The sequence below is a fragment of the Uloborus diversus genome, chromosome 7, assembly GCF_026930045.1.
Source record: "Uloborus diversus isolate 005 chromosome 7, Udiv.v.3.1, whole genome shotgun sequence".
NCBI classification, from domain to species: Eukaryota; Metazoa; Arthropoda; class Arachnida; order Araneae; family Uloboridae; genus Uloborus; species Uloborus diversus.
The window spans coordinates 98,569,390-98,592,732 of record NC_072737.1 but is presented as its reverse complement, the minus strand read 5'-3'; the positions used below and the strand labels follow the sequence as shown (position 1 = coordinate 98,592,732).

The window sequence follows — 23,343 nt, the reverse complement described above, 5'->3', positions numbered from 1 at the left end:
TCGACTGATATATATCGGCAACCCTGAACTTGCCTCATACTTTTCTCATCGCTAAATCTTGAGTAACGCAAAATACAGCAGTAGATGACATGTTCAGTTCATTTGCAACCATCTTGATAGTCAATCAAGGGTCAAAGTCTAACAGTTGAGGAACACAAGCCACATTGTTGTCGGTATTGCTGGTTGACGGCCGCCCAGAGTGTTGTTCATCTTGAACCTCTTCCCGGTCCTCTTAGAGGTCTTTAACCACCTTAAAACTTGTGAATAAGGACAGAGAAGAGTCCGCAAGCCTAACAAATCATTTTGTTTGTCTCCTCAAGAGATTTTATTGGTTAAGTAACAAAACTTAATCGCATACCATTTTTCCCCTGACACGGTTGATGCACAGAGATTAACATTAACTTACGTCCAGCCACTTCCACAGCTTGAAGAACCCTGAGGCTGGTTTTCCAGAAAACCTTAGGGTCCCCTCATAGTTTGAATATACTCCGACCATTAAAAGCGGCCTGGAAAAAACCATTGCACTACTTTCAGAATACACCTTGTATAACCAACCATATACAAAACAATAAATTTTTTCCCAAAAATTTTATTTTGATCACATATTTAAAGAATTATTGTGTGAAACTTAGCAATCAAATATGATATTCACATTAAATCTGTTGGATATGCCTAATCAATATGGGAAGATAACATTTCCGGGCTTATTGGCCGTGGTCTAATTGGAGTAGAAATTCCAGACGTTTCGGCTTGCTTTGCTGCAGCCATCATCAGTGGTTTGAGTTTGGTGAGACTGATTCCTGGATTCGGTGACCTGAAATCAGATCTACTAATCTGAACCACTGATGATGGCTGCAGCAAAGCAAGCCAAAACGTCTGGAATTTCTACTCCAATTAGACCACGGCCAATAAGCCCTAATCAGTGTTGATAGCCAAATTTCAGATATGAAAAGCCATTCTATAAAAAGCAAAAAGCTTAACTGGTTACAGAAATACGCAAACATCTTCTCCAATTATGACATTGAAAAGAAAGATTTTTTGAATCACACAATATGTTTCTTTTATAATTTCATCAAGTCTTTCAATAAAAAAATATTCTTCTATCTGTTTAATACGTGTGTATGTATTATCAGTTTTACCAATTATTTCATATTTAGATTTTTAAAAAAAATTCCCATTCACTTTTTGCATTTTTTGTAAAATACCCAGTTTTTGGGTATTTACCCAGGCCTTGGGTAAATACCCAAAAAAATATTTACCTACCCACTGGGTATTTACCCGATCCACATCACTAACCTAGATATAATTAGATTTTTTTCTATGGGAATAACTTCCAAAACTAAATTTTCTCATAAAAAAATTTGGTTTGTTACTGTTAATTTTGGTAAATGGCTATGTGATAGAATTTTATATGAAGAATTCCACACTGAATCATTTCAATTTATCCTTTTTCTTGTAGAAGCTTTGTAAAACAATGAATTTAATATTTATTTAATTTTTAAACCTTAAAAATAAGAACTCTGATCTTTAAAAATTGCTGCTAAGGAACTGTTGCATTAATTTTTTTGCAAAAATTATGCTTTAAATGCAACCTGTGCATTCTTTTTAGTCCAAAACAAGTTAATCATTTGGTTGCTGAATATTCAGTATTCAACCAAATCACTATTTATTGCATCACTAATTCTAAAGCAGCTGCAAATGTTTTGTTTTATTTTTTTCTTTTCTGCAGTAAACTAGATGTAAATCTGCTGAAACAGATGACAGAAAAATTGGCAAAATGTAACATAAAAATATAAAAGCATTGCTATCAAAAATAACATTTACCTACACTATGGATAAATAAAGAAAGGTAAATTTGAAAAAATTGTGTTTATAGTACCAAAGTAATAAAAATGTTCATTATAGAAGTATCTCTGCAAGTTAGGACTTTTTTTTTCCTTTTAAAATTCGGATGTAATGAACCCTTGGTTTTAGGGATCCACATCTTCAAAATTTCCAAAAATTTTACAACTGTATAGTTGGAAAGCATAGACAATTATGTTTTATAATTTTACAGAACCTGATAAAAAAGAAAAAGAATTCACGTATTATTTCAATAATAAATACAATTCATAGTAAAAATGTTCAACATTCTTCAACCTGCATATTTGTATGTGATGACGTATGAAGTTTCAGAGTCCTCTGGGATTTAAAACCCACACCACATGTTGCACATGAAAACTTATTAGTGGGCTTGAAATGCCTTTTCATGTGCCTCTGAAGTAAATAGTTGGCAGCAAACTTTTTGTCACACACAGTACAATTATGGCGGTATGACTCTGGATTTTCATGGTGGTGAAGAATGTGATTTCTGAGATTTGACATTGAAAGACAAACTTTTGGACAGTGCATGCACTTGGATGGAGGCGTTTCACCTCGATGAATCATCATGTGAATTTCAAACTCATCCTTTCGTATGAAACCTTTAAAACAACTTTTGCATTGGTAAGGCTTGTCTTCAGAATGGGTGAAGATATGCTTACGTAAGTATTTTCTAAGGGCAAATCGTCTTTCACAGATGAAGCACTCGTAAGGCTTTTTAGAGTCGTGTTTGTTTCGTTGGTGGGACTTCAAACTGAGGCGGTGATTGTAGCATTTACCACAATCCATACATTTGAAAGTTTGAGGCTTACTGACATTTGAAGCAGACTGGAGGGGATTTTCAGCATCACGAGACTGTTGTTGCTTTATAAAACTTGGTTCTTTTTCCTTGATAGCAATCTGCTTTTCAACAGTACTAGAAATATTTGGGCTGTCTGTAATATCAGTATTTAATGACACCATGCAGGCACCATCATTGTCGTCTTGTGTAGGGGTTTTATCATTTGAAGCCGCTTCAAGAATAGAGGATTCAAACGTACTTCCAGGTGGAATAACGAAAACTGTTATTTCTGTGCACTTAGCCTGCTCTATAGCGTCAATATCAATGCTTTGTAGAACATTTGGATCTATTATTGCCTCGGAATCATCAGTGAATATATAAACATTGGTGATATTACAATTTTCAGGTGTTATAACTAAAACTTCTTCGTTATCGTCAACCTTTGTGGCACTCATTGATATTGAATCATCCTGTTGACAAAGACTCTCAGACGGTTCAACCTGGATTGTTTTGTCGTTACATTTTGTGTTTGTTAAATGGTCTTGCAGGTCTTTCTCGCAGAGAAAATTACTTTTGCATGTACAAAAGGAGTGAATTTTAGGAATCTCATGTTTTTCGTAGTTTTCGCTGGTATGTGTCTCATAATGACACTTCAAATCATGATCTGTTTCAAATGTTAGTTCACAGATATTGCAAAGCAATTCCCTATTGTCCATCTGTAAATTAGACATTGCGTTTCATGAAGTTTAGCGTAGAAAAAAATGAATTATGACTTTTTTCTTAACAGAAAATGCATAACATCAACTAAAATTAAGCTTTTGTTTTTTTTTTGAGAGTCAAAGTTACAGTTATTAAAGTTTAGTGAGGTACAGCCAACGTGTATATGTGAGGCGTAGCCAACGTTTTTTGACTTTGCGGTCATTGCAGCAGGACCAGTTTGCCTTAGATCTGCATTCGTGATTGGTCAAAAATTGATGTGAGTTTGCCATATTTTTGGCATTATCATTACTATGAAGCTTCTTTTCCATTCTTCGAAATGGTTTTTTCTCTTTTTCCTGCTATCATTTCAGGGTTGCTAAATTTTTCTCTTCGCATTCATCCTGCAGCGACTGAATTTAACTTATTTTTTTAACTCCTGATTTCGCCGGTAACTACAACTGTCATTAAACACATTTTCTAGACGTAAATAAACAAGGAAAAGAGTTGAATTTTAATAAAGTATGTCAGGAAACACGTTATCTAATCTTTTTTATCAGTATAATCAAATCTGTAGAAACTATTCAATACTTTGCTAATTCACTAAAATTTATGAATTCACTTTTCATTTACTCAGATTAACTTAGGTTTTGAGAGTTAGTTTAAAATGGAGAAACGTATGCTTATGAAAAGTTTATTTTTTATTGTGCTAATAGTTTTATTTTTATTTACTATTTGCATAATGCGAACAGTATTTTTATTTCAAAATACAAAAATTGAACAATGCCAGTCAAGCGACGATGATTATATTTCTGATTCTAGAGGTCTATCAAAGAGATTATCTGAAGCAATAAAATTTAAAACTATAAACGTTGGTTTTCATGATTATGATAGAGAAGCGATATTCAGTTTCATTAAGTTTATTAATCAGAGTAGGTAACTTTTATTTCTTTGAATAATATCATAATACCCCTGTATTAATATGCTCTGTTTTGAAGTTTTGTTTACTCAAAGAGTTCCTACTTATCATCTACTTAGAATTTCGATTTTGTGATGTCTGTCAAATATATGTCTGGTGCTGATCTTATTGCTTGATTAATTTTACAGGAAGTTTTAGGAAGGTTTTTTCAAATTTCCGAAAGCAATATATAACAACTTTAATTTTCAAAGTGTTCCTTTTAACTGTAGTGTAAAACGGTTACTTACATATGAACGCCAACATTTCAGCATCACCAGTGCAATCATTTGGTGCATTTGTTGTTCTCGTTCTCACATGCATGCAGTTATCTTTCCTTGGAAAAATCGCCAAATATTGTAAAAACTGCGAAATCTGACTGCAATGGCTTTAATATGCAAGTACCGTAAAAAGTTATGAGTCGGGTCAACTTTATCTTTTCTTTCTGTACTGTGGGATCAGCTGAGGACAGTTTTTGTTGGCTTCCATCAAATCATTTTTTAATTTATATAACTTTCTAAACCAATTCAAAATCAATCCCAGAGAAGATGTCAACTGCATACTTTTCCGTTAAAGGTATGCTGCTTTAATTGGCAACTGGTTTACTTTCTAACTTCTCGTCAATATAAAAATTACTTATAGTGACTGGGGATATCTACAAATATAGGACAACCCTAGAATTTAGGAATTGGAGTTGTTGAATGTTGTCAGCTACAAAGTTTTAAAGTTGTAATTGCAGGGGTGCCTACCTACCTTAAATCATGTAGAGCCCTCCCCCCCCCAAAAAAAATGAGAAAAATTCCCATCAACCCCCCTCCTAAAAATTTTAATGATGCAATCTGCACCATAACCCCTTCCTACTCCTCCTAGTGGGCACTCCTGCTAATTGGAATAAAGTAATTTAATGTGACAAAAATAAGAAACGCCAAGTGGGGTAACTTTAGCGGAAAGGAATCTCCAACTGTGTTTCAGTGTATTAATCTTTAAATGCAAGCATAAATTGTTTCAAGAATTTGTTAAATTTCATTCATTCCTATTGTTGAACTTAATTTAGTACCATGTGTTTCTTCTGCATTCAACTTTTACTTAGGTCAGTAAAATTAGGTATAGTTTTTATTCAGGAATGATTCAGCATTTTTTTTAATATAAAATATAGTGTAAATATTAATATAATGTAAATGGAAAAAATCAAATTATTTTTTTTAAAAATTTTTCCTGATCATCCCTGACCGTTCACTCTTCAAAAAAAAAAAAAAATGATGAGTAACTGAATGTATATAAATAAATGTACACATTTTAGCTTAAAAAGTGCAAAATTAATTTTTTTACCTCATTTTGGATACATATTAATACTATACAATTTTTAACACAAATTTGAATTAAAAGAAACTGCAATTTAAGCCGTACTTTAAGAGAGCTTAGTATTAGATTCACACTAATAATTAAAATAGCTCATTGTTTGCATATTTAACAAAATTACTTCTTTGATACAGGCCCGGACTGGCTCCTTCTGAGGTGGTCGGCTAGGTACTTGAAAGGGGCCCCCCTGAGGGTGGGGTAAAGGGGCCCTCTACTAGAAAATGTTTGAAAATTATGTGCTCAAAAACAAGCTTTTTACTTTTTTTCTTTTGTCCTGGAAGTATCAAAGCTGTAGTTACATTTTAATGTAAAATTTAATGTGTCTTGAGCTTTTTGTTTAACTTTACTCTTTGTCAAACCGAAAATCCTCTTTTTTTTTTCGCAACATCTATTAAAGACACGTTTGATAATATATTTGTTCTGAACTGAAATTTTTTCCTTTGAGTGACCTTGTAGAGGGGGAGGGGGGGATAAGGACTCAGATGTAGGGACAAACCCAACTGCAGGAGGTCCGGGGTTTCTCCCACGGGAAAAATTTTGAAAATTGGATATAAAATTCTACATTTTTAGACCTGACAGGGGAAGAGGGACTTAGTCTCTGAGAGGGGATTAAATTTCTTCAATTATAAGGTCAGGTTGTTCAAAGATTCTCCAGAGGAATTTTCCGAAAATGAAGTTGTAAATATTCAATTGCATGTCACGTTTTGTTACGAAAGGGGATGTGGTTCCTTTCTCTCCCTAGAATTTTTTTCGACATTAAAGCCCGAAATACGTAATTAGGCCATCTTTGACAAATTTAAGAAAAGGAATGGAGTTCAGGGCTTCCCAAGGAAAATTTTGCAAATTGGAAGTTTAAAAAAAAGAACACCACTTTAGACTATCTACGATGTTGTTAGGAAAAGTGAAGCCCGCAGGGTCTCCCGGAGCTTTACCGAAAACCGAAAAAAAAAAGAAAGAAAGAAAGATGGAGCTTTAAGAAAAATTGTTTAAAAACAAACAAACAAACATCGTTCCAAAAAGCAATGGTATTCCCTCAAATGATGCGGAGCTCCCACCCCTTATGGATACCCCCTCCCCATCCCCACAAAAAAAAGTAACTAAAACTTTTTTAAATTTCTCCCTTAAAACTTCAGTGGTGTAGTCTGCGCCATGAAAGTCTATGATACTTTAAATTTCAAAATTATAAAAATCCGTCGCTCCCCCTTTCCCTTAACTTTACAAAAAATGGTTCAAATATGCGATTTCAAACGTCAGCTTTGACGACTCTTCCGGGGACCGTGGGCAGTTTGTCTGATCTCTAACACCGCCCCCCCCCCCCCCCGCCTCCAACCTCACCTTCATACCAAAACTACATTTTTAATCTTTAATTTTGAAAAATGTCCAAGAGCTCCCCCGTTCTCTGTAACTCCGAATTACTTCTGACATCCCAAAGATTGTCTAAAATAGCTTTTTTAGAACTGGCAAATTTAGGTGCATTTTACTTTTCCGTCAAAGCTTTAAATTGTGCATATAGGCGGCTAGTAGGGGGGGGGGGGTCTCACTTCCAAGAGTGAAGGGGTCGTCAGTTTTCAAGATCGATAGAAAAATAATTTTTTATTGGGTATATTGATTTATTTCATGAAAATAAGAGCTAAAAATTCTAACTAAATGGACTTTTCTTTTGTTATTTCACGCTAATCGAACTTTGAATTGGAAGAGGGAAGTCTACTGTGGCCCTCCGTCCCGATTTTGGAGGTCATATTTCACATTTCATGGAGACGATTTAATCAGTCATGTTCAAATCCCATAATATAGTTCGATTTTACGAAAAAAAGAAAGAGTAAATCACAGTATCAGGATAAGAATTAAGCAGGACGGATAATTGCAGCTGTTTTGAATCCTTACCTGACTCGAAAAAATCTACGGCACTTCTCAAATTTGTACAATCTTTCTGTAAAGGGCCCCATCAGAATTCTCCAATTGGGCCCCGCATGTGCTAAGGCCGGCTCTGCGGGCAAGGGAAGTATGCACGAGGAGCATCGAAGCCAGAAATATCAAACAACCATTTTAACAAATACACATAAAAATTATCATACCTTTCCTGTTTCATCTTTTTAGTATTTCGTCCCAATGTATTTTTCTTTTACTCGCCATAATAGAAATTGTAGTTCCCTTGCATGCAAGTCAAGTACAGAACTTTAACTATCAATGCAGTTTCGATTGAAGAGTTAAAAACCCTACGTGGAATAGTTTCATGGCCAATATCTTATCCGGTGATTAAGATCCCATGGGAAGTGTTTCCATGTGCATTCAATTTTCCCACTTATTTACTGGTTTGAACAAAAGGGTTTGAGGCACTAAAGCAATCAATGTGAATCCATCGAGTCAATTCAAGTCAGTACAAGTCATTAAGTTCGATTACTCCTATTTTTACACCTGCATTTTTCTTTTGTTTGAGTTTTTTTCACACGCCATCCATACTCAAATTCCGTTTCATATCTTATCTCATCTCATTGATTCTACAAGAACTTGGAAAAATGCATTCAGGCGGCTTCAATTGTAATAAAGACTGTCCACCTGTGTAAGTACACCGAGTACACCCAGGGGATACTGGGGTGTAAAGCGTTTGGGGAGCAATCAACAATCAAGGAGGATAGAAGAGAGAGGATACGCCGAAAGCCGCTAACTTGCGGCGTGCACTCGTCGCCGTGGACAAAGGCGGGTAAGGGAAGGGGAATAGTCTACCAAAGAATAGTGATGGTATCCAATGTGGATCACTAAGGAAAACGTTCCAAAAGAGAAAGAAATGTGTCACACACTGGCACTTCCATAATTTTTATTGTAGGAGCATAAAATATGCTTTATTTATCACATTCAACAATGTAAATAACTATACATTTAAGGGGGTTTTTTCCTACTTTTATACGTTTTTGTTGCTAGTGAATGCATTTTTGGAATGTAGAGTAGTTATTCATTTCTCTTCATTATGTACAGTAAATGTTGACGGATTGGAAGTAAAACAAATGTATGACAAAAAACTTTTATTTCTCAAAAAATACCCTTAAAATAGCCTAATTTTATAAACAATTTTTCTAGTACATTTTAACGTCAAGAGCTCTCTTCAACAAGTTTTGTTCAAAAAGAAAAAAAACCCTTATAGTTCAAAATTTATTTTCCTCAAGCCATTAGCCCAAATGAAGAATTTTTACGCACATATTTGCACTTCATTCCTCAAATTTTAAGGTTTGACACAAAAACTGAAAAATTGCCAGTTATAAAAAGTTACAAAAGAGAAAAGAACAATATACTTCTGTACATAATTTAATTGAAATTTAAATCAAAGCAGACAATTGTGACTTTATTCGATTTTTCATTAATATAAATTTATAATTAAAACAATTTAAAGCAATGCTATAGCAAATAGGTAATGTTTTGAAACTTGCATATTGTAATGCAATGTTAAAAAAAAAATATGTACAGAGTTCAATTGAATTTGAATGAGCTTGAACTATTTTATGAGTAATTTTCAATAAGAAAAAAATTCTTTAATATGGGTTATACTTTTTTTTCATATTTATGTTTCATACTAGATACAATCATAGTTTACCTCTTCTGTTTTTTTTAACTCTGATGGCATCACGAAATTCACACTAGATACTTCTGTGCCAAAAATTAACGAAATAAGATAAGAATTTCTTATTTAATATTTAGGACAGTTTAATGTTTAAAATCAAAGTTAGCGAGTTATTATATTGCTATTTATTCTCCACTTTCTTTCGTTCTGTATTCAAAGTATTAATCAGAAAAGCATTTCACTGAAACAGTACAAACTTAACCTGTGGATTACTGTTTCACTGATGCAATTTAATATTTTAGGCATAAAAACATGAAAATTAGCTAAATGTGCCAAACCTAATTTTTAAAAAATGTACTTACCTCAATTTTTCTTATAAAAGAATTAGACATATAAAATGTTTTACAACCTTATATTGCAACATGTTGTAGTGGTGATTTAAAATAATTGCTTTTGTTGCTAAATACAAATTTTGCAACTTATAAATAAATATAATTAATAATAAAATTAATATCTAAAATTTACATTCTATTTATATCATTCCAGAACCTTAATTAAGAGAATTCAATTCAACTTTCTTTGTAATTCTGTTTTTGCCTTTTTTTCTGCTGTCCTGACAAAAATACATTTTTTGCCTGCAAAATGTTCAGCATTGTGTGTTTCCCACAATTGCCATTTAAAGTGTAATAATTTTGAATAAAATTTTCTGAGTGAATTGCTTTTTTTTTCCATGTTTTTCTCCCAATACCTGAACCTTAAATATTCTTTTATAACTGCATGAATTAAACAGGCCGCATGGTTTTCTAATGGACCTTGATCAAAAGAATGACTCTTCAAATTTTGAAACAAGGATGCATTTAACTAAACGCAATAAGGCCATTCCACGGAAAACGGTCATTTTGTCCCTCACGGGACGCCACATGTATTTCATTAAAAATAATATTTTAAAATATTAATGAACAATTCCCTTCCATCCTCCTTGGCAGCAATAGCAATAAGGAAAAAGAAAAAAGGAAAGAAAAAAAAAAAGTTGGGTATAAAATTATACTAGAGTTGAACCACCATACATCGAAGTAGCAAATTGTCGAAAAAAAAATTCGATTTTCAATTTCTAATTTATTTTGAAATCGGATTGAATGAAAGTTAGTTTGAATTTGGAAAAGAGTACTTTTTTTCAACTTTAGGATTACTTGAGCGGGGCACCTTCAAGCAGGGCCTGATTACTGAATAGGTCAACTAGGCAGTGATCTAGGGCCCCGCTTTTTAGGGGCCCCTAAATTGCTAAAATTGCTTTAGCCAGTAATCTAATAAGGCTAAAATTTTAAAGTTTGACTACAGGGCGCCCCGAGAAACTGTTTGGTTTATAGGGTCTTCTAATATCTTAATCGGGCCCTGCCTTCAGGCCCGGATTTGCGTACCTGCTGACCCCACAGTGTAGGGGCCGACTAACTAAAAGTGGGGTCCTAGGGACACATTAATTTCGTGGCCCCCTGAAGACTCTATAGCCCGGTCGGAATGCATTTTTTGGGGACCACTTTGTCTATCACAGAACTATGTAAATCATTTATTATGTGCATTCATGAATCACCTTCGGGGCACTTTATAGTTGTGTCATTGTAAATTCGCTACAGGCAGAATTAATAAAAAATTCTCCTTCAAAAAAGTTTTTTCCCAACTGAAAAGTTCTTATTTTTCATTACTACTTTTAAAAAAACATGTATTTTTCATACAGTTGTAATGCTATGCATTTGCATTATTTTTAAAGTAATTTGGGGCCCCTTAGGAAGATAGGGCCCCAGGACTAGACCTAGTTTGCCTGTGTGGTAATCAGGTCCTGGGGCCACGTCCTTAAGGGCCCAACGGCCCAAGAAATTGAAAAAAAAGAAAAAACTAGCACTAAGACTTATTAACATTTCTAATACTTGCAGCCTCTGGGGAGGGGCCCAACGGATTTTTTTGCAGGAGGGGGGGGGGGGGGTAAATTTATAGATTCGGGCCTGGGTCCCGTAGACAGTCACCTAACTTGCCTATTTTGTTGCTCTGAGGTTGGCCCTTGGCCAAGACATTTTTTGAGGCTCCCATGCAGTCAAACCACCTTACAAATTTAGTCTTTGACTAAAACAATTTTAGCTGCTTGGGGGCCCCGAAGAAGCAGGGGCCCTAGGCCACAGCGTAGTTGACACATTCAGTAATCAAACCCTGATCCTCGCAAAAAGCATAAGGTAGCAGATCGAAAGAGTTACAAGGAAATCAGAACACTGTTTTATCATTTTTTGCTTAAAAAACGAAAAAAAAAAACGCTTCGTTTGGGGGCCCTTCCCAGCTCGGGGGCCCTCGGCGATCGCCGACTTGCCGACCTGGCCAGTCCGGGCCTGCTTTGATATTAAATTGGCATCTATTTTCAAATACACTTCTAGTAGGTAACACTTTCATGTTACCTACTACACTACTTTCATGAAACTAAAATTTAAGCCGTACTTTAAGAGAGCTTAGTATTAGATTCACACTAATAATTAAAATAGCTCATTGTTTGCATATTTAACAAAATTACTTCTTTGATATTAAATTGGCATCTATTTTCAAAACACACTTCTAGTAGGTAACACTTTCATTTACAAATGAAAAAAAAGAAAACAAAAGTTTTTGAAATTAAAATATAATGTTTTTATTTATTTATTTATTTATTTAATTTATGAATAAAATAATTAAAATTTAGCTGGGCCATTGTTTATAGTTACTTCTAGTTGGTAACATTCTCATGGAAGAATGAAAAAAAAGGAAAACGAAAGGTTTTGTAATTGAAAAATATTTTTGTTCAAAATTTACTCATTCTGGAGAAAGACCCGTATACAACTTCCTATGAGATAATAACGTATAAAAATGTTTTTCTATGAGAAGAATCAATATCTTCATTTATTTTTGCTAAATTATGCATTCAGTCAAGATATAGACATACAGTCGAACCTGTCTATCTCGAACCTGCTTATCTGGAAAACCTGTCTACCTCAAACCTGCTTATCTCGAAAACCTGTCTATCTTGAAATTTTTTAATTTCCCTGCATGTTCAGCCAAAATTTAATTTATTTTCCATCTTTATCTCAAAAAAAAAAAAAAAAAATCCTGAATACCTCTATATCTCGAATTTCAGCAATGTGCTGACATTTTCGAATTAAAAGCTCAGCAATCTTCAAAACAACTAACAACTTTCCTTAAACACAGAAACAGTAACATTGTCCTTAAGGGCAGAGAGGACAGTGGAAAAGAGGGAGAAATTTGTTCAGGTATGGGTTTTTCTAGGAAGACTAACGAAAGGACAGTCGTTTCGAGCACTTTCTCGGAAGCAGAACAGAGGGCAGAGAATGGGACAATGAGAAGAGGGCTGGACTTGACAGATTTGACGTGTGGGGTGGCTTTTTCAAGTTAGTGGTAAAGGTCATTCAAATTAATAAAAGCCGTTTCACTCTATAATCTGGTTTTTAGGTACTGTTCATGGTTGATCTCTTGCTTGAAGTTGTGATTGCTTAGAAAACCGAGATGATAGCCGTGAAAAGAAAGGTACAGATTCTTTCAAATGATGAAAAAATGAAAGTTCTAGAATTTTTGAGGGCAATACATTAATGAAAAAAAAATAATAAATTTCCTTCAAGTTTATTTTGTATAGGCCAAGATAGATTTTCAGCCATTGCCAACCTCAAGAGGATAGTTAAATCTAAAAAAATCAGGCTCCAAAATATAATAATAGAATATTTTACTTGAAAAAGGTATGCTTAAAATTTTATTACTCTCAAAATGATTCCTTAAACTTGCAGTAAAGTGCTTAGTGTAAAATAGTAGAATAAATACCTAACAAAACTAATATGGAAGAATTTTAATCTTTCGCATGTAATGTCTTTTGTATAAAATTAAAACTTTCATCATCAGATTTCAAATTTTAATAAGTTTCTCAGAACCTCCATATCTCGAAACCTCTTTATCTCAATTTTTTTTCCCTTCCCGTGAAATTAGAGATAGACAGGTTCGACTGTAGTAAAATACATTAAATTGCTAAAAATGAGATAGGCCAGACATATTATCCTCATCTCCCCCGAGTCCATCCCACTTGAGATCCTAAATGCAAGATCAACTAGTCAACCTGTAACAAGAAAACCAAAAATTTGATAACTGGAATCTTTGAAAAGAGACTTTAAAACTATAAAATACTAAGATTGGAGAAGGCAGACGAAAAATAGATCCAATTGGAAGAAATTTATGGAAAAAGCCAGTGTTCCAATAGGTTGTCCAGCCAGGGATGATGATGATAAATTATGCATTTTCATCTAGAATTTTTTAGTTGCCAAAAAAAGTGAACAAATTGCTATTTTGTCCTGGGCAGTTATTTCCGGGTTGGAGAAAACCAGACAACCTTGGGAATTGAAGGTTCCTTGGTTCACTTTTCAACCTTGCATTTTTTATTCCGTTAAAAAATAAATTAATTAGCAGTTTGATTTTCTCCCTGAAATTTTGAAAAATATTTCTCGCCATCCCAGTTTTTTTTTTTTTTTTTTTAATGTACAGTTCATTTACTTCATTTAGATTAATTTTATAACAGAACCTTGTAAAAAACCAACTTGTCACATTTTGTGGTAGGTGGGTTTGGATTTAGTAAACAACTTCTGTGACAATTTTAATAAGAAATATTGTCCTATGTTCTAACTAATTTTCTTTTCAGAATGAAAAACATAAAGTTTAAAGAGCAATGTATCATATTTAAGTAAGCTAAATATTTAAATGACTAACGTTTACTTCATCACTATTTTTGCACAAATCAGCACAAGTTGAGTTTTCATCAACTTCATAGCAGCTATTTCTAGAATTTTGTTTTTCTAATTCTCCTCACAGTCTGTTTTTATGGTCTTCTTAAAGTGGATCAACATACCCTAAGTTCTTCGTCTAACAAATACTAATGTGTTCTTTTTTCTTTTTGACAAAATAAAAAAAAAAGAAACTACAAATGATTGGGAACTAAAAGGACTTACTTTAAGAGAGGAATTCGATTTATTGCTTCTGTCTTAATGTAAGCTGTTTGAATGAATCATGTAACGTCTTTTTTTTTCTCTTTAAAGCTTTTCGGTTTCTTCGAAAAAATACCATATATACTCGCGTATAGGTCGAGAAATTTCTTACAAAAAGTGACGTTAAAAGTTAGAGGGTCAACTTATACGCGGGGATAATGTCCAAAAATTTTCCTAGAACAATTTTTGGAAAAAAACACTTTAAAACATGGCCATTTCCCCCGTTTTAGTCCTATCCTTTTAAACAGATGCTGAAAAAGCTGAAGTAGTAAATATACACATTCTGCTAGAATTTTTCATGGTCTGGCTGTGAAATTTAAACTAAATAATAAATGACCGACTACGCGCAAAGTGCAGGAATCGTTGTATTCATGAATTTTTCTGATGATCCCGAATTAATGCTCATTCCTTAAGAATATTGCAGTTTGGCTATAGTGCAGATCTAGTTTGATAGCAGTTCAAAATAAAAGCAACAGATAACAAGAATCGTAACACAGCGAAATCGAACCCTTTGCAAAAATCGTGATCGCAGAAGTGAACTCTTTTTGTGCAAAAGAATAAAAATCTGACGTTTTTTGACGTAAAAATGTACGTTTCATTTCATTTCTTTCGTTTTGATAACGTTTATATTCCAAAGTAGCGGCAAAACATTCCATTTTTTTTTCTTCAGAAAGCAGGGTCTCGTCTTATACGCAGGTTTTCAATTTTTTCCTACTTATACCTGAGTATATGTTTTTAAATCAATTTATTACTAGGTTTTCCTGTTATCCACTCATCTCCTATTGTTTCCAGTGAAGTTGTGAACAATTTGAGTCTTCTTTATTACATTCAAGGCAGAAATAAAAATCTGAAACCTTACTTGTTGGCTGGACATTTAGATGTTGTTCCAGTAGAAGAAGTGTACTGGGAGGAATCTCCATTCAGTGGATTGATAAAAGATGGCTACATATGGGGAAGAGGAACAATTGATTGTAAACATGTTGTCATGGTAATGTCATTGATTATATTTTCTTTTCTAATGGTCAGAAAGTTGACTACATTCAAATGTATATTGAAATGTGGATTAACACATAGGCAGGAAAATGTGTAGGTACATTACAAAAGAACCCCACCAACCCAAGTCCTGTTAGTCTGAGCTCTGCTTTATCTGAGTTTATCTGAGCCTAAATACTGTACATTTTCTCCTCACAAATAAAAGTATTTAAAAAATTGCAAAGGAATTTAGTGTCAGAGAAGTGACACAAAGTGACTGGAAAAGAAAATATATTAACATTTAAAACTTTTAACATTTGAAAAGTTATAAATTCAAGTTTAAATTAACATTTAAACTTGAGATGAGGGCTGCAGAGTCGAACGGATTTTGAGGTAAAAGAGTTGGAGTTGTGAGCCCAAGGTTTAAAGTTCCCAGATTCAGAGTTAGTCATTTTCCCTCAAAGTCCTCAACTCTGCCAGTGCTTACGAGTCAGAGTCGAACAGAATTTGGGGTAAAGGAGTCAGAGTCAAGCGTTCTAAATTTTCTGCAGTTGGAGTCGGTCATTTTCCCTCCCACTTGCAGCCCTGCCTGAGATCTAGCAGCTGTTAATTTCATTTTTAAGAAAAAGAAAAACAGGGAGCTGAATACAAATACAAATACAAATGTGACGACCAGCAACAGGCTCTGGGCCCAGCTAGGCTGGTCCTAGTCAATTAATTAGTCCCCAATGAAGATCAATGGCCCTCTTAAAGCTATCCACTCCCTTGCTCATTACCGCCTCTTCCGGTAAGCTATTCCAAGTGCCCACGACCCTGCTAAAGTAGTAGTTTTTCCTGATTTCCAAGTTAGCCTGAGATTTAAATAGCTTAAAACAATGACCTCTTGTCCTGCTTTCCCCGCAAAAATTTAATCCATTTACATCTTTCATTTTGATAAATTTAAATAACTGAATCATGTCCCCTCTGACTCTCCTTTGCTCTAGGCTATACATGTTAAGCCTATTAAGTCTGGTATCATAATCTAAATCTGAGAGTCCCCTTACTAATTTAGTTACCCTTCTTTGAACCCTTTCCAATACGAAAATATCTTTCTTCAGATAAGGCGACCAAAACTGAACAGCATACTCCAAATGAGGTCTTACTAAACTCCTATATAAAGGCAGAAGAACTTTCTTAGATTTGTTTGAAATAGATCTCTTGATGAACCCAAGCATTTTGTTGGCTTTGTTACTAGCAATACTGCACTGTTGACTAAACTTGAAGTCCTGATTTATAAAGACACCCAGATCCATAACATTTTCTGCCTGATTTATGACTGAACCCTGTAAATGATATCTCATACGCTTATTTCCATGACCTAAGTGTAGCACTTGACATTTCCCTACATTAACTGCCATACCCCATTTATCTGCCCACTTAGTGATATGATCTAAATCCTCTTGCAGCTGTTTTACTTGTTCTTCATTTTCGACAATCCCCATAACTTTTACATCGTCAGCAAAACAATTCATGCTTCCAGAAATATTTTCATTGATGTCATTCATAAATATAATAAACAAAAGAGGCCCTAAAACTGATCCCTGAGGAACCCCACTTAAAACATCACTCCAATTAGAATGATTTCCTCTCACAACTACTCTTTGCTTCCTACCAGTAAGCCAATTTCTAACCCAAAGTAAAGTTTTTCCTCCTATTCCAATGTCAGCTAACTTGCTGAGAAGAGCAACATGCGGTACCTTGTCAAAAGCTTTTTGAAAGTCAATATAAACAACATCCACACATTTTTTGTTATCTAAAGCTGAGGTAACCTTGTCGTAGAAATGCAATAAATTAGTAGTACAGGATTTACCTTTCCTGAAACCATACTGCAAACTTGTCAACAGACTATTAGTCTCTAAGAACATCATGATCTTAATTTAATGATTATAAAAAACAAACAAGCTGATTTGTGCACTTTTCTTACTCTTAAGATGCATTTTAATATTTAAATATCGGTGTACTCATTCAGGGATTGGAGTTGTCCTAATCATCCTGCAATTCCTAATTTTATAAGTGTCCTAAAATTCCTCAAATTTTCAACTTTATCCTAAATATCCTGGAATTATCATTATTTTAAATCTCATTTTTTGCTTAAATGGCGAAAGTTCCACATAAATTGCACAGATGTTGTCCTTGTTACAGCTGTATGTGGTAGAAATTTCTTGTCTGTCAAGAAACTAACCTGGTAGGCACCTCAATTCGATGGATTTGTCACCAGTATTTAAGAGTAGGGATTGGCAGAACTAAAGATTCAAATTTTTATTTAGTAGCTTGTGAATAATTGATGCTTTACGCCACTTTATTGTTATTAATAGCCACTTTATCCAGGATTTTGTATAAAAACAATAAGGATGTTTCCTTCAATGAAAACTACTATTTTAAGTCACTGAAAGTGATAGAATAAGCAAAAAAAAAAAAGAGAAAATTAATTTGAATTCTGAAATTCTGAATCCAAATTATGTTTTTCGCAATCAAGAACTGAGACAGGACCTTACTCATTGGAGTTTTTGTTTCTAGAAACGGCTCCTGTCCACCCCAAGCCTGCCTTTCCTCCTGGGTGGTTACGTGTGCATAGCTGTGTGTATGCACGTAGACGTGTGTGAGTGTATGTGTGTGAAGTCATGTGTGTGAACGTGCGTGTGTGTAGGACATGGACGCCTCCTACCAGGAGATTGGATAGCTCAAAACCGGAGCAGCTGAGCCGCGCCGCGAACAGAGGACGGTGGGCGGTGGTGCTGCAGAGGCTTTTGGTTCAAGTTGAAAAAGGCACAGACACCAAAAACGGTCAAATGAGAACAATAAACAATCGTGATTGCTCAAAAAAACATAGACCCAGAAAATACTTTTATTTTCCAACATTTAATTTTTAAATTATTTTTTTAAATGTCTGGTTTTTAAGCCAAAATTTTCATCCTGTGACATCACAAGTGATGAAAGCCATCTTAAATTGTAGCAAGTGGTTTTCTTTTTTGGCAAGATATTGCTTTTTAATGATTTTTTTTTTTTTTTTTTTGCCCTGAACAATTTATTGGCGGAACAAAAATTATTAGTCAAATAAAATATTCATTTAGCGAAGTTTGGCAGCGTCCTGAAACTTTATTCTGGTAACCTTAACCATTTGCTCACTTGTGACATCAGCAGAAAAAATGAAAACAGCGGCTGAATGTCATTTAAGAGTAATTTCTTAAGAGAGAAAATAAGTTAAAATGAAGAAAAAAAAGTAGAGCTTACCCTATTTTTTTTTTTGAAAAATGGGAAAAACAACCCAATTATGCAATCTGTAGGTACTACACTAAAAGCAATGATATGGAGAAAAGTTTTGGCATATGATAGCTGTTGCTACATACTATGTATACTTTACTGTAAAATTGAAAAGGGAACTAATTTGAAAATAAATAATATTAAAACGTATGCACATAAATTAAAAAGGCATTTTTGAAAATATTAGAGTGAAACAGTTGAAGTTTAAATTCAAATTGTAAAATGAATACTGTAATGCAACTGTGCAGTGAATACACATGAACAGACTTAGATAAAATGAAAAGCTTTCTGCGAACACAAATCCTAACTGGAAAATTTTCTGCAAATAATTATTTTGCCTAACTGACCCTTGAGTAAAGAATTTATATTCAAATATGAAAGAAGCCAAAAAAAAGTGGTTAAATCATTTAATTTTTTTTTACAGTGACATATAGTTTGCTTATTTTTCACCAACTGAAGAAAACTGCCGAAACCATATTTTTATATTTTTTTCACACATGTGCTTTAAAAGGCTCTAACAAAAATAAACTGGGATTTTTTTTATTCCCTTTTTTTTAAAAAAAAATTAATGTTAGCAGTTTGAAAAAAAAAATTCTGAAGAGCCAAAAATTTCCTGCGAACACAGTTTGCTTATTCGTCTATATTATGCAAAACTGCACATGAAAAATGAAAATTACAAAGCATTTAGTTTTCTTCAACACACATATTTCCCCATAGCATAACAACTTGTAAAATATTTATTAAAGTAGCTTGTTTTATTTATTTGTTAAGTTACTTGTTTTTTTTAGCTGTATTTTACATTTTCCCCCTTTCTTTCCTCACATTTTTTTTACAGGAAAGTGACTAAATAAAGTGAGCATGTGTTGGGTTTTAAGGGATTTTTCCTCTTTTAAGAGTAGGAATAAGTAGATTTCTACCCCTATGATGATGTTTCATAAAGTTTGAATTGTAGAAGGGAGGGGAGACAGAGCAAATTGGATTCAAACTTTGGGGTTATTCTTAATCTATGCCCAAGAGTTTCGATTTCACAAAGCAAGACATCTTCATGTATGACATTTTTCTTTGAGAAGAGAAATTTTTTAACTGAAACTCGAAAAGGGGAGTAACGAAATTTTGCAATACAATTTACTTATATTTCATGATAAAATGAACTTAAGAATTGCTCCTAATTTTCCTTTAGGAAAAAACAGGGGGGGGGGGGGGTGATGCAGTCCATAACGAAGTAAAAACGAAGCATATGCTCAAAAAAGAAAAAAAAAAAAGGTGTTTGTTTTACTGCTCTTGTCATTTGTTTACCTACAATTTCATCTAAACAGTGTCCTATTTTATTTTATTTTTTTAATCCTTACCCCTGACCCCTGCTTCTTTCTTTTTTTTTCTTTTCTCTCTCTCTCTCTCTTTTTTTTTTTTTTTTTTGATGAATTAAAACTCTAATGCTAGACACTGACTGTTATATGTTTAATTAGTCTTCTGTTGAATTGATTTTAGATATTTGATTTGAAATTATTCTGTTATGTGATCATTTTTTTTTAATATAATGGTTATTTTACAGAGTTATATTATTGTGCTATAACTTTTTTTTTCCTTTGATCATTTTAGGGAATTCTTGAAGCTTTGGAGTTTTTACTTTTACATGGCTATCAACCTCAGAGGTCATTTTATGTTGCATTTGGTCATGATGAAGAGGTAATTTTCAGATTTAAGTGAGATTTTTCTTGGGCTTCAGACTAGGTGCTTCTTGTACCTGAATTTGCTTCACTGTTTCCATTTTTGAATAATGAGAAAAGTAAATGCATAAATTCTTGTGCTGGTAATTTAATTCAGTATCTGTTAACTATATTTTTGAAATTAATTAGTGCTAATTATTTATTTAATAATTTGTTTTTTACTGTTTTTGTTCTTGAGAATCGATAAGTAAATATGTTTGACAGCATATTGGGGTATGATATGAAAATAGGGCTTTACCTCTGGACCCTCCGCTTACAAAATTCCTGTGTGCACCACTGGCTGTTCCTGTGAGGTAATATTCAGTAGAATTTTAAAACTAGATCCTTTGAGTGTTTGTTTTAAATCCTCTTGACAAAGTTAAATTCCTAATGCAGTTCTGCTAAAATAACAGCCCAGGTGCTTTTATTTGGTGGATAGTCTTGTCATCAAAATTCTGCGGCAATGGCATCCGCTAATAGAGGTGCCATATGAAAGAATAAATGCTAACTATGGAGGAATGCAGTAGGTTTGCCTATGGCGGGGAGCAAAGCTGCAGCCCTATTACAGAAAAAAAAAAGTATTAAAACAAAAATATTGTTTTGGGTTTGAGTAAAAAATAATAATAATAATAACAGCCGAGGACTTAAAAATGTTTAGTTCTGTATTATTCTACATATCTCTAATATTGTATTTACAGTTTGCAATTATTCAGGCAATCTTTTGAACTTTATTTTTTCTTTTGAACAGAGCAATGGACTGGACGGGGCTCAGCAAATCAGCAACCTTCTTAGATCAAGAAATGTTCAGTTAGAATATGTACTGGATGAAGGCTCACTGGTCCTTGATAATCTTATACCTGGAATGAGCTCACCCATAGCATTGCAAGTTGTACAATAACACTCAAGTTAACTAACTTGGAATTTGGATTTAAATATAAGATAAAGATTTTTTTTTTTCTATCAGGCATTCACATCTATGACCATCAGGGGCGTGACACAGGCGGGGAGGGGGGGGGGGGGGGGCGGGGAGAGAAGGGACACCTGTTGGCCCTGGCCCGAACCTGCTCTCAGATAACTTTATAAAAGTGTCAGTACTTTCTAAAATCAACCTATGCATTCATTTGAAATGAACCTTTTGCACTTGAGGCTTTATCACTGAATTTTGATTTTGAACTCAAATTCTTTCAATTTGAGTTAAATTTTATTTCTCGAAAATTTGCATTGGGATAAATTGATTCCCTGGAATCACTAACAAACTTTATGTCCCCACACAAAGTGCATCAGAGTGCAGACGGCTTTGTTTTTCAATGTAAGACTTAATATTACAATCTCAAAAACATCAAGACCCAAAATCTGGTTCTCAAAAAATATTCATGAAAAATCATGTAAATGCAGCTGATTTGGATGAAATAAAAATGGCAGATAGGTCAACCCGCATGAATAGGGGGTCTTAATAAAAGGTTATTCAATTTGAGTTTCTTTCAAGGTAATTTTTGATGTTTTTTTTTTTTTTTTTTTTGAAGTTTCAGGGGTTATGTTGATTAAACTTGGTGGATGTTAGTTTTTAAACACTCAAACATTGTAGGTTTGTTGATGCAGGTGGGACTGTTTAAAAAAGAGATAATTTTATGTATTACTAGCCACCTGCGGCGACCAGCTGTTCCGCCTTTTTACGCAATTCGCTTTTTTGCGCCAGGGTTGCCGCCTTTGGCGGCTGCTTAAACAATTTAGCAACGGTATTAATCAATGTTTTTCTCTATATAACAATATTATCATTCGCCTTTTTACGCCAATGTTGACTTCCTCGGAGGCTGCTTAAAAAAAATAGTCGATTTTATTAATCAACCTTTTTCTCTATACATCAATATTAACATTCGCCTTTTTACGCCAAGGTTGCCGCCATCGGTGGCTGCTTAAAAAAATTTTTGTGTTGAATAATGTATTTTCTAGATCTATCTCCCGTTATGTCCTTTGGAATATTTTTCAGGGAGGGGAGGCACAAAAGGCATACTCTTCATGCAAATTTTGTCGGAAAATAAGAAAAAGCATTTCCACTTTTATGTGAAAGCATTGTTTTTTCAAAGTCATGGTGTGTGGGGGGGTAGAGGGGGGGGCTATTGATCCCCCGTTGAAGTTCCTCTATTTCCTACTGTCCATCTACTGTATCCACCTCTATATTTGTCCACCCTTCTTTCTCTCTATCTATCTATACGATCCATGCACATCTATCTCTGATAGTAATTAACAATCCTTGTCTATGTAAAAAAAAAACATTTTTTGCCCACTTAATATCATCTCTCTATCTACCAAACCTAACCACCAATCCCTACAAAAATCATGCAAAAAAACCGCAAGCTTTATTTATTTACTTAAAATTACACGCAAAAAAAGGCTCTATGTTCCCTGTAGTGTCCAAAAAGCAGCGCTTGCAAAAGTTAAAAAAAATCACCGCTTTTATTGAATTAAAATGCGCAAAAATATTTGACCAAAAATAAATATAGCAAACAGTCCAGAAAAAAAAAGTTGGAAAAATCAAGATCTGAGAAATCTCTGAACGTTAAAAAAAAAAAGTGAAGAGAAAGCAAACGATTTCAGTTAGGTCACGTGATGAGGAAGTGCGGAACTCAGCCGGCAATGCTTACAGGTCGTGTCGTGTTCTGCATTTAAAAAATTGTAAAAAAAAAAAAACTTTTGCGTATTTTTAAAAACTTTTTTCTTCTGAAGGGGGCGGAATGTTTTTACTATTACCAACTAAAATTTTGGAATTGAGGGCTCAATACTTTTTGCAGGATGCGGTTAGAAAACAATTAAACCCTGAAAAAAAATGCAAAATAAAGGTTTTTTCAAAAATTCATAAAAAATACAAAAAGTGCTCTATCTTCAAAATTTTTTTGTTCATCATATTTAAAATTAAATTTCCGACACTATAGTACAAAAAATATTTGTCTGGCAAGATTGGTTTGGGGTCTGTGAGGTTAAAAGTACTAAAAAGTGCTAAAAATCACATAAAACATTAAATAACTTTTTTTCTAATTAAAATATCAAAAATCGAAGCCCGAGGTGCACAACTTCAGCAAAAACTACACCTGTATACCAAATTTCATCTTTCT

The 23,343-nt window shown here is 33.8% G+C and overlaps 1 protein-coding gene across 2 annotated transcripts in view; it reads left to right on the top strand.

Annotated features, from left to right (window-relative positions):
* Window positions 1–3,930: 3,930 nt before the first annotated feature.
* The window catches only part of LOC129225831 (N-fatty-acyl-amino acid synthase/hydrolase PM20D1-like), a 31,389-nt gene continuing 11,976 nt past the window's right edge, over window positions 3,931–23,343 (top strand). The window contains exons 1-4 of one of the 2 annotated variants that reach the window (XM_054860347.1): window positions 3,931–4,269; window positions 15,011–15,243; window positions 20,127–20,213; window positions 20,982–21,115. In XM_054860347.1, coding sequence (XP_054716322.1) covers window positions 4,005–4,269; window positions 15,011–15,243; window positions 20,127–20,213; window positions 20,982–21,115 — 719 coding nt within the window. In that variant the 5' untranslated portion in view covers window positions 3,931–4,004. Of the gene's footprint in view, window positions 4,270–4,824; window positions 4,869–15,010; window positions 15,244–20,126; window positions 20,214–20,981; window positions 21,116–23,343 lie in introns of those variants that run through there. The other variant, XM_054860348.1, reaches the window with a different exon arrangement.